We start from the raw sequence: 12,596 nt of genomic DNA on the forward strand, positions 1-12,596 counted from the left end.
CAATTGTTGGAGAGGATGTGGAGAAAGGGGATCCCTCCTACATTGTTGGTGGGAATGAAAGTTGGTACAGCCACTCTGGAGAACAGTGTGGAGGTCCCTTAAAAGGTTTAAAATTGAGCTACCCTATGATCCAGCCATTGCCCTACTGGGTATTTACCCCAAAGATACAGACGTAGTGAAGAGAAGGGCCTTATTCACCCCAATGTGCATAGCAGCATTGTCCACAATAGCTAAATCATGGAAGGAGCCGAGATGCCCTTCAACAGATGACTGGATTAAGAATATATGGTATATATATACAATGGAATATTAGCTATCAAAAAGAACGATTTCTCAACGTTTGCTGCAACATGAACGGGACTGGGGGAGACAATGCTAAGTGAAATAAGTCAAGCAGAGAAAGACAATTATCCTATGATTTCACTCATTTATGAAACATAAGAAGTAGGAGGATTGGTGGGAAAAGAAAGTGAAGAAGAAAAGGGTGTAGCAGAAGGGGTAATGAGCCATGAGCGACTGTGGACTCTGGGAAACGAACTGAGGGCTTCGGGGTGGGGAATGGGATGAGCTGGTGATGGGTATTAAGGAGGGCACTTATTGCATGGTGCACTGGGTGCTCTACGCAAGTAATGAATCTTGCAACTTTACATGAAAAACTAGGGATGTACTGTATGGTGACTAACATAATATAATTAAAAAAAAGAATAGTTCGAGAAGAATAGGTATTAACATATTTATTTATTTATTTACTTATTGTTTATTTATTTTTGTTCCATAAATTAACCCATTTATTATAGGATAGCAGTGTTTCCAATGGTGGAGCTTCTATTGGTCTTTCAATTTCTTCAGTCTTCTGATGGCAGACTTTACTGTGACGGCAACAGTGTTGTAGGTCCAGATGCCACTGGCGATAGTTTTGATGCAGGAGCCACAATGCCAGATCCCCACAGCTCGTCTTTTCATCTTAGTTTTGCCACAGAAGGAGCAAGTGTACTTGGCATGCTGGCTTATTTCAATCTTCTTCACTGGTTTCCTGCGGGAAGCACCATAACGGGTCCCATATTTACCCATGATTCCGACTTTTATGGCACGTTTAGCCATGTTGCCACAAACTAGGTCTGAGCCCAGAGAGGTGGTATTAACTCTTCAAATGTTTGGTAGAATTCTCCTGTGAAGCAGTCTGGTCCTGGACTCTAGTTTGTTGGAAGTTTTTTTGATTATTGATTCAATTTCCTTCCAAGTAATCAGTCTGTTCAAATTTTCTATTTCTTCCAACTTCAGTTTTGTGAGGTGATAGGTTTCTAGGAGTTTGTCTATTTCTTCTAGTTTATCTAATTTTTTGGAATATGATTTTTCATAATATGCTCTTACAACTTCTTGTGTTTCTATGGTATTGCTTGTTGTTTCTCCTCTCTAATTTGTGGTTTTATTTGGGTCCTTTCTTTTTTCTTTTTTAGAAATCTGGGTAGAGGTTTATCAATTTTATTAGGTGTTTTCAAAGAACCAGCTCCTGGTTTCATTGATCTGTTCCACTGTTTTTGTTTCTTTGTTTTGTTTTTGTTTTTAGTTTCTATATCATTTATTTCTGTTCTAATTTTTATTATTTCCTTCTTTCTGCTGTTTTGGTTTTGTTGTTGTTGTTGTTCTTTTTCTAGCTACTTTAGTTATAAGATTATGTTGTTTATTTGATATTTTTCTTGCTTTTTGATGTAGGCTCCTATTGCTAAATACATCCCTCTTAGAACCATTTTTGCTGCATCCCATAGATTTTGGACATTTGTGTTTTCATTTTTTTAATTTCCATGTTATTGCTTTATTTTTCTTTGATTTGTTGGTTTACCCATTCATTGTTTTATGTAGCATGTTATTTAACCCCCATGTATTTTTGTCTTTCCAGATTCTTTCTTATGGTTGACTTCAAGTTTCATAATGTTGTGGTCAGAAAAGATGGATGGTATGATTTTGATCATTTTGAATTTGTTGAGGCTGGTTTTGTGACCCAATATGTGATTTGTTTTGGAGAGAGTTCCACGCATACTTGAGAAGAATGTGTATTCTGCTGTTTTCAGATGGAATGTTCTGAATATATCTGTTAAATCCATCTGGTCCAGTGTGTAATTCAAAGCCTCTGTTCCTTTTTGATTATTTGTTTGGGTGATCTGTCCATCCCTGTAACTGGGGTGTTAAAGTCCACTACTATTATTGTATTCGTATCTATTAGTTCCTTTATGTTTGCCATTAATTGTTTATGTATGTGGATGCTCCCATGTTGGGTGCATAAATGTTTACAATTCTTATATTCTCTTTTTTCTATTTTCCCCTTAATTATTATTTTTGCCCTTTTCGACCCTTTTTACATTTTTGTGTTTTTTAAAAGATTTAGTTATTTATTTGAGAGAGAGAGAGCGCACACCCATAAGTGGAGGGAGGGGCCAAGGGAGAGGGACAGAATCTAAAACAGACAACATGCCGAGCACACGGCTTGATCTCAGATCCTTAAGATCATGACTTGAGCCGAAACCAAGAGTTGAACACTTAACTGACTGTGCCACCCAGATGCCTCTTTTGCATTCTTTGTTTTAAAGTACATTTTGTCCAATATAAGTAATGCTATTCTGGCTTTCTGTTATTTATTTAGCTTTTCCAATTTTTCATTTTATGTGTAATCTTGTTAATGGTGCTTTGCATTTTAGAAATCTTCCATTTCCCATATGTATTTATCATTCTTTAGTTAATAGTATATGCTTTATTCCCTTTTTAATGTCTATAGCATTTAATTTTATTCATAGTAATTTTATTTTATTTTATATTACTTTATTATATTATTATATATGCATCTTCTTCAAATTTTTATTTAAATTCTAGATAGTAAACATATAGGGTAATATTGGTTTTAAGAGTAGAATTTAGTGATTCATCACTTACATATACCAGCCAGTACTCAACACAAGTGCCCTCCTTAATACCCATCACCAATTTATCCCATCCACCTCCCACCTCCCTTCCATCAACACTCAGTTTGTTCTCTATAGTTGAGTTTTTTATGCTTTGTTTTCCTCTCTTTTTTTCCCTTCCCTTATGTTAATCTGTTTTCTTTCTTCCACATATGTGTGAAATAACATGGCATTTGACTTTCTCTGACTTGTTTCACTTAGGATAATACAATCTAGCTATCTGTGTCATTGCAAATTACAAGATTTCATTCTTTTTGATGGCTGAGTAATATTATATGTACACACACATAGACACACATACCACACCTTTATCCATTGATAACTTGATGGACATATTTTGGCTCTTTCCATAATTTAGCTATTGTTGAAAATGCTGCTATAAACATTGGGGTGCACGTGCCCCTTGGAATCAGTATTTTTGTATCCTTTATGTAAATACCTAGTAGTGCAATTTCTGGGTCATAAGGTGGCTCTATTTTTAACTTTCTGTGGAAGCTCCATATTGTTTCCCAGAGTGGCTGAACCACTTTGCATTCCCACCAACAGTACAAGAGGGTTGTCCTTTCTCCACATCCTCACCAACATCTATGGTTTCCTGTGCTGTTAATTTTAGCCATACTGACAGATTTGAGGTGGTGTCTCATCATTATTTTGATTTGTATTTCCCTGATGTTGAGCATCTTTTCATGTGTCTGTTAGCCCTCTGGATGTTTTCTTTGGAAAAGTGTCTATTCATGTCTTCTGCCCATTTCTTAACTAGGTTATCTGTTTTTTGGATGTTGAGTTGGATAAGTTCTTTATAGATTTCAGATACTAACCCTTTATCAGATACGTCCTTTGTGAATATCTATTCCATTCCTTATACTGCCTTTTAGTTTTGTTGATTATTTCCTTTGCTGTGCAGAAGCTTTTTATCTTGATCAAGTCCCAGTAGTTCATTTTTGGTTTTGTTTTCCTAACCTCAAGCAATGTGTCTAGTAAGAAGTTGCTATAGCTATGGTCAAAGAAGTTGCTGCCTGTCTTCTCCTCTAAGATTTTGATGGATTACTGTCTCACATTTAGGTCTTTCATCCACTTTGAATTTATTTTTATATTTGGTGTAAGAAAGTGGTCTAGTTCCTTTTTTCTGCATGTTTCTGTTTTCCCAACACCATTTGTTGAAGAGACTTTTGTTTTTGTTTTTTTCCATTGGATATTCTTTCTTGCTTTACTGAAGATTAGTTGACCACATAGTTGTGGCTCCATTTCTTGGTTTTCTCTTCTGTTCCATTGAACTATGTGTCTTTTTTTGCTCCACTACCATATTTTATGACTACAGCTTTGTAATAGAGCTTGAAGTACAGAATTGTGGTGCCTCCAGCTTTATTTTTCTATTTAAAGATTGCTTTGGCTATTCGGAGTGCTCTGTGGTTCCATACAAATTTTAGCATTGTTCGTTCTAGTTCTGTGAAAAATGCTGATGGTATTTTGATAGGGATTGCATTAAATAGGTAGACTGCTTTGGGTAGTATAGACATTTTAGCAATATTTGTTATTCCACTCCATGAACATGGAATGTGTTTCCATTTCTTTGTGTCCTCTTCAATTCCTTTCATCAGTGTTTTATAGTTTTCAGTGTACAGACCTTTCACCTCTTTGGATAGATTTATTCCTAGGTATCTTATTGTTGGTGGTACAGTTGTAAATGGGATTAATTCCTTGATTTCTCTTTCTGCTGCTTCGTTATTGGTGTATAGAAATTAAACAGATTTCTGTACAGTGATTTCTATCTTGCAACCTTGTATTATGTATTCATGTATCAGTTCTACCAATATTTTTTTGTGGAGTCTATCAGGTTTTCTACATAGAGTATCATGTCATCTGCAAAGAGTGAAAGTTTGACTTCTTTGCTAATTTGGATACTTTTTAATTCTTTTTTTTAAAGATTTTATTTATTTGAGAGAGAGAACATGAGGTGGGGGAAGGGGCAGAGGGATAGAATTTCAAGCAGACTTCGCACTGAGCACAGAGCTTAATGTGGGGCCTGATTCCAGGACCCTGAGATTGTGACCTGAGCTGAAGTCAAGAGTTGACTCTTTTAACCAAGTGAGCCACCCAGGTGCCCCAGGATGCTTTTTATTTCTTTTTGTTGTCTTACAGCTGAGGCTGTGACTTCCACTAGTATGTTAAATAACAGTGGTGAAAGTGGACATCCCTGTCTTGTTCCTGACCTTGGAGGAAAAGCTCTCAGTTATTCCCCATTGAAGATGATATTAGCTATGTGTCACATTAAAATACAGATTGTAAAACTCAGTGCAGCAGAAAAGTAAGGTCAAGATGACAGTTTTTGTGCTTTTCTGAGCCTCTGGCAAAAAAAAATTGTTTCAGTTCTCTCCTTAATATTCAAACGATACATTCTGATTTAAAGTAGAGGGTCTTCCCAAAGCAGTAAGACTAAGAAACAGTAAATTCCTTTAGGCTTTATTTGTTCTTTTTCTAGCTCCTTTAGGTGTATGGTTATCTTGGGTATTTGAGATTTTTCTTGTTTCTTGAGGTAGGCTTGTATTGCTATATACTTCTCTCTTATGACCACTTTTGCTGCATCCCAAGGGTTTTGGACTGTTGTGTTTTTATCTTCATTTGATTCCCTGTGTTTTTTATTTCTTCTTTAATTTCCTGATTGACCCATTCATTCTTTAATAGGATTTTTTTTTAACCTCCATGTATTTGTGGTCTTTCCAAAATTTTCTTATGATTGACTTCAAGTTTCATAGCATTGTAGTCAGAAAAGACGCATGGTATGATCTCAGTCTTGTTGCTCTTGTTGAGGCATGATTTGTAACCTAGTATATGATGTATTCTGAAGAATACCCAGGTGCACTTAAAAAGGAAGTGTATCCTGCTGCTTTAGGATGAAGTGTTCTGAATATATCTGTGAAGTCCGTTTGGTCCAGTGTGTCATTCAAAGCCATTGTTTCCTTGTTGATTTTCTGCTTGGATGATCTGTCCATTCATGTAAGTGGGGTGTTGAAGTCCCCTTCTATGATTGTATTATTATCAATGTGTTTTCTTTTAATTTTAGTTTTTCTGATACAAGTATAGCTATTCTGGCTTTCTTTTGATATCTGTTAGCATGCTTGATGGTTCTCCATTCCCTCACTTTCAATCTGCAAGTGTCTCCAGGTCTAAAATGAGTCTCTGGTAAGCAGCATACAGATACTTCTTGGTTTTAAAAATCTAGTCTGATACCCTCTGTCTTTTGACTGGATCATTTAAATTTAGAGTGATTATTGATAGATATGAATTTAGTGCCATTGTATCATCTGTAAAGTTGTTATTTCTGGAGATTTTCTGTTCCTTTCTAGTCTTTGCTGATTTTAGTCTTACTTTCCCACTCAAATACTCCTCTTTATTATTTCCTGCAGGGCTAGTTTAGTGGTCATGAGCTCCTTTAGTTTTGTTTGTCTGGAAAACTCTTTATATCTCCTTCTCTTCTAATGATAGCCTTTCCGGATAAAGTATTCTTGGCTGCATATCTTTCCCATTCAGCACCTTGAATATATCACTCCCCTGTCTTCCATGCCTGTCAGATTTCTGTGGACAGATCTGCTGCTAACCTTATTTGTCTTGTCTTGTAGGTTAGAGTTTTCTTTTCCCTTGCTTCTTCCAGGATTCTTTCCTTATGTCTGTATTTTCCAAATTTTACTGTGATACTTCTTGGTGTTGGCCTGCTTATGTTAATTTTGATGGGAGTTTTCTGTGCCTCCTGGATTTAGGTGTCTGTTTATTTCCCCAGATTAGGGAAGTTTTTAGCTAAAACTTGCTTAAATCAACCTTCTGCTCCCTTTTCCCTTGCTTCTTTTTCTGGGACTCCTATGAGGTGAATGTTATTATGCTTTATAGAGTCGCTGAATTCCCTAATTCTACTTTCATGATCCAACATTTTTATTTCCCTCTTCTTTTCAGCTTCATTATTTTCCATAATTTTATCTTCTATATCACTTATTCATTCCTCTGTGCTTCCATCCTTGTGGTCATTTGTTCTAGTCAGTTTAACATCTTGGTTATAGCATTTTTTTTTATTTCGGCCTGATTGGTTTTCAGGTCTTGTATTTCTCTGGTAGGGTGTGTCTGGTTTTGCCTACACTTTTCTCGAGCCCAGCAAGTATCCTTATGATTGTTGTTTTAAATTCTGGTTCAGGCATATTAGTTATATCTATTTTGATTAGCTCCATGGCCATGACCCCTTGTTCTTTCTTTTGGGATGAATTCCTCCATCTTGACATTTTGTCCAGGAGTCTGTCTTTTGTTTGCTATGGAAGACTGTGCCTGGTCATATTTCTTCAGAGCTGAAGCTTTGCAACACTCTCTGATCAATACACCTGTTGCACATGAAGGGTTTGTGCTGGTCTTCTGGGTGAGGGTCCCACTGCTGCTCTGGCTCTCAGTCACACTTGCCCTAGTAAAAAAAAAAAAAGGTGCCTGCTGAGCACAATGGGACAGGGCTTGATGTAAGTGGCTCAAGTCTCCACTGTGCATTGTGTTGCTTGCTGAAGTCTGTCCTTGCTGATGGGAGGGCTGAAAAATGACCTTGGCATGCTCTCTTCCCTAGAGAGGGGAATTTGCACTCTCCACTGTTCAGGAAGCCCTCACAGAAGAGCAACAATCTCCCTTCTTGTGTCCCAGCCTTCCCTCAGATCCCTGCCCTCACTCTGTTTGTGTCCACAGCATCCAACCACCTGGCAGTGGTGCAGTGCTCCTGTGTTTTAGGCATGCTGGCTGGGTTTCAAAACTCCATGTTTTAGGGATCAGATGTGGTGCAGACCTGTGCTAATCCTCGGGGGTTGGGAGGAGGTTTCACTGCACTGTGGCTTTTACTGGTTTGTCCCAGAAAAGCAGTTGCATGACCACAAAGGATTTTGTGGTAAAGCATAGCAAAAACCTGGCATCCACATCAGCTGCCCTCAGGAGGCATCTCTGCTTGTATGCTAATGAATGGGAAAGCTTAATGTCACCCACCAGCTCTTTTGTCCCCTGAGAAGCAGTGGCACCTCTCCCAAATGTACTCCAAGAAGGGGAACTGTGTCTCCCAGTGTGACCCAGGGGATCCTCAGAGTATGCTGTCTGCTCTTTGGCCTCTGCCCTCCCTCTCTACAGGAGCATCTCTCTGCCTGCCAGACTCCATCTGGTGATGGTGTGGACTTCTGATACTTCAGACTTTCAGCTCCACTGCTTATAAAATCTTGCGATTATCATGCCCTCTTGTTTTCCCAGTCAATGGTTTTGGGAAAGTGCTTTTCTTGCACAATCCCCTGAATACTGCTTTATCTATCTCCTCTCTCTTTCTCTCCCCTCTCTGCGATCAGGGCTCCCCACCTCTGCTGCACCTGCAATTCTTTTTTCCACCAAATCACATCTCCACACCTCTTGCCTTACACGATGTGGCCTCTTTCTCTCTCTAGCTGTGCCTTTTCTTCTCTCAGTCCTCAGACAATTTTATGGATGATCAGAATGATTTGATAATTATCTAGCTGTGTTTGAGGGATGAGGCAAGCACAAGGTCCTCTTACTACTCCACCATCTTAACTCCTCCTCCACTCTGGCTTTCTTTTAACAACATTTGCATGATAAACATTTCTCCATCCCCTCACTGTCAATCTGAAGGTGTCTTTAGGTCTTAAATGAGTCTCTTGTAGGCATCATATAGATGGGTCTTATTGATTTTTTTTTAATCCACTCTGTCACTCTATGTCTTTTGATTGGTGTGTTTTTTCCTTTATATTCAAAGTCATTATTGATAGGTATGTATTTCTTGCCATTTTACTTGTTTTGTGGCTATTTCTATATATTTTCTCTGATCCTTTCTCCCTTAGCTCTCTTTCATTGTTTGCTGGTTATCTTTAGTGATATATTTGGATTTCTTTCTCTTTATACTTTGCTTATCTATTACTGCTTTTTGATTTGTGGTGATCATTAGAATTCTATATAACATCTTCTGCATACAATACTCTATTAAGCTGATGACCACTGATGTGTGAAGCCATTCTTCACTTTTCTTTCCTCCACATTTCTGATATTTGGTATCATATTTTAAAATATTTTATTTTGTGCTGTTCTTGATTGATTTTTACAGGTATATTTAGCTTTGGTTTTTTTTAATGCTTTTATGCTTCCTATTTTTCTTACTCTAACTCAGGTTTTTTGTTTTCCACTCACAGAGTCCTCTGTGATTTGTTGCAGGGCTGGTTTAGTGGTCATGAATTCTTTTAACTTTTGTTTGTCTAGGAAACTTTTTCTCTCCTTCTATTCTGAGAGATAGCCTTATTGGATAGAGTATTCTTTGCAGATTTTTCTGATTCACCAAGGATTAAGTAAATTTTGACTTCACTTACTGTTGTCAGAGTTGTGGTTAATATTCATAGTCCATTAATGCCTCTCATTATGTACTCTTGTTATTGATAGTCCAGGATGGAACACACATATACATAGGATATTTGAGTTAGCTCAATTCTAGAATTTATAAATTGAGACTGAAGAGAAAATGTGTTTCCAAGTCTGATTAATTTACTCACATCATGCCCCTTCACTTTTTAATGCCAACTAACCATAAGAAATACTGCTAGATTTTATGTTGATTATTCTTAGCTGCCTACTTACTGATCCGTTATTTCATTTTTCACTGGATCTACATAAAATCCAATTTGATACTTAATTTTGTTCCTCTCAAAGGGAATGACTTGAAAGTTAATATAAATATATATTTATACAAGACAAAACATGGCATGTAACTCTTTAATGAAAGCACAAGTTTGGTTACACGGATATGCTTGACTTGCATTCTTCTAATTAGTGCTAATATTCTATGATAATAAATATTCTAGTGTGGATAGTTTGTTTGGCATAAATTATTATTTTTCTCCACTGCTCTATACTGACTGTATAACAACTCTTTGTATAATGAAGTCTTCCTTTTAGTGAACTGTAGTATGAAATTTCATTCAATCTTAGACCAAAAAAGTTGATGGATTCATGAAGTTTTTGTATTAGAAATGATGACAAAAGCAATTAGGTCATTTTGTGTGAAATGTCCTGATTTTTAGTTTTATCTATAAAATGATAGTTTTATGATTTTATAAAAGTTTATTATAGTTTTATGCTCTATCAGGCTTTATGCTTTTATGTGAGTTTTGGCCAGTTATTGAATAAATTATTCTTTAGCAAAAAATATAAAATGCATATGAAAAATAGTTCTCACTTCAAAAATTAAATAGTAAAGAAACTAATTCTCCCTTTGCATTTATCAGTTTCTAGTATCTTCATAAAATCAATGAAAAAACTGAATAATTAATTCAGTAGCATAATGGATTAAAGAAATTGCTTTAACCACAAAATAAATTTTAGTATGTCTTTCTTGAAGAAAATTTTAGTCTCTGCATGCAGGTAGAAGCTAGCAGAGGAAGGAAAATATCAAATTCAGTTTAGTTATAAAACACAGAAACTTAATTTTCTTAACTATTTTTAAGATGTTCTTTATACATTGGTCTTTTGCTTGCAGAAATTATTACATTTCCATCAATATTATTATGCAAATATGTGATAATGTGTTTTATCTACAAAATGTTAAATATTAATTACCAGCTAGCTCAGTGCATCACAATAGAATGTCCACATGTGCTCACACACAAATATGTGGCTTTTAGAAACTAAAATGATAAAACTATAGCTGCCCATGTATTTTTTATTTGCTGTGAAATATAAGATGTAATTCTAGGTGACAAGTTATAAGAAACCTATTGCTTTATTTAATACATTGAAAGAATTTTTAGTGGTATATTTTAATTGCCACATGTAGATATCTCTATACTTGTAGGTAACCTAAGACAAATAGTACAAAATAATGTAATAAGAAGTACAAGGGGAGGAGTTAAGATGGCAGAGGAGTAGGGTGACCTTAAGCTTGCCTCATTCCTTGAACACAGCTAGATAGTTATCAAATCATTCTAAACAGCCAAGAAATCAATTGGAATTTGGAGAGAACAAAACCTGCCTGTCTACAAGTAGAAAAACAACCACCTTATGGAAGGTAGGAGGTACAGAGTGTTGACATGGGGAAGATATTGCTGTGGATACAGTGGCAGGGAGGGAGCTTGTTTACAGAAGCTACCACAAAATATTATAAGCAGCAGAGTGCAAAATCTGAACTTTTAGATGTCCACTGAGGTGGGGGACATTGCTGGCTTAAAGGTGCTCAGGTGTGAAGCAAGACAGAATCCCAGGAGTGACAGTGTGGTCACTGGATCAAAAGAACAATGGGTGGCATTAATTCCAGCACTGTTCCCAGGCATAGGAATGAGGAAGCCAGGTGAGAATAGTGGGTCTTGGTGCTGGCTTTCTGCTGTTTTGCCATAAACTGAAAACCACTGTATGGTTGTACAACTGCTTTCCAGGGATGGGCTAGCAAATGGCAAAAGCATGGCAAGACCCCCCTCCAGAAGAACAATTCGGGTCCATGCCATGGGAGTCCCTGAAATTTGGAGTTTTGAAACTCAGTCGCACACCTGAGAAAAAACAACACACGCAAACAACAATAAGAAAACAAATCCCTCAGACACAGGCAGGGTGAACAAAGGGTTCAGATGGAAACTGGGGACACAAGAAGGGTGATCACTCTTCTGTGAGAGTTCACTGAAGAGTGGGGAGTGCAGACTTCCCACTCCAGAACTAGAGAGCAAGGCACCAACATATTCATCTCACCCATCAGAGATGAAAGTCTTCAGGGAGCAAAACAGCACCACCTAGTGATGGTCAGAGCCAGTTGCACGAAGCTCCAACCCCCTGCGTTCTGGAGGCATGTTTCCACTCAAAGAAGCTGGCCTGAGAATCTGCACAGCAGGCCCCTCCCCCAGAAAACCAGCACAAACAACTCCCTTACACAAGTCTACTGATCACAGAGTGAGACAAAGCTCCAGTTCTAGGGGAAATAAGATCTACCTTTTTTACCTTTATTTTTTATTTTTGTATTATTATTTTTTATTTATTTTCTTATTTTTTTCATTTACTTTTAAAAATTTTATTATATACATATGTTTATTTTAATTTTATGTAGTTTTCATTTTCTTTTGGAACTACATTCTTTTAACAGGAAGACCCAAAAACCAAGGATCTAGGTTTTTGTTGTTGTTGTTTTGTTTTGTTTTGTTATTTTTTGTGGTTTTTTTCTTTTCTTTTCTGGATGAAATGATGAGATGGAGAAGTTTACACCTGAAGAAAGAACAGGAAGGAAAATTCACATCCAGGGATTTAATCAATACAGATATAAGTAAGATGTCAGAACTAGATTTTAAAACAACAGTTATAAGGATACTAGCTGGCCTTCAAAAAAAACCCATAGAAGACACCAGAGAATCCCTTACTGCAGCAATAAAAGAACTAAAATCCAGTCAGGCTGAAATTAAAAATCCTACAACTGAGATGCAAAACCAAGCAGAGGCCATAAAAACAAGGATGGATGAAACAGAGGAACAAAACAGTGATATAGAAGATAAAATTATGGAAAATAAAGCTGAAAAGAAAAGAAATAGAAAGGTTATGAATCAGAAAGTTCGACTTGGAGAACTCAGAGACTTAGTAAATGTAATAACATTTGTATCATAGGAGACCCAG

General features: G+C 36.7%; 2 protein-coding genes across 2 annotated transcripts in view; one reads left to right on the forward strand and one right to left on the reverse strand.

The window, feature by feature from the left end:
- PCDH11X (protocadherin 11 X-linked) overlaps window positions 1-12,596 on the forward strand; it is a 527,317-nt gene that overhangs the window by 69,223 nt on the left and 445,498 nt on the right.
- On the reverse strand, window positions 826-1,101 carry LOC100482795 (60S ribosomal protein L37a-like). Its single transcript, XM_002929582.1, has one exon. It carries the CDS (start codon window positions 1,099-1,101, stop codon window positions 826-828), a length of 276 nt encoding a protein of 91 aa, XP_002929628.1.

Source organism: Ailuropoda melanoleuca, chromosome X (genome assembly GCF_002007445.2).
Source record: "Ailuropoda melanoleuca isolate Jingjing chromosome X, ASM200744v2, whole genome shotgun sequence".
Classification (NCBI taxonomy): domain Eukaryota; kingdom Metazoa; phylum Chordata; class Mammalia; order Carnivora; family Ursidae; genus Ailuropoda; species Ailuropoda melanoleuca.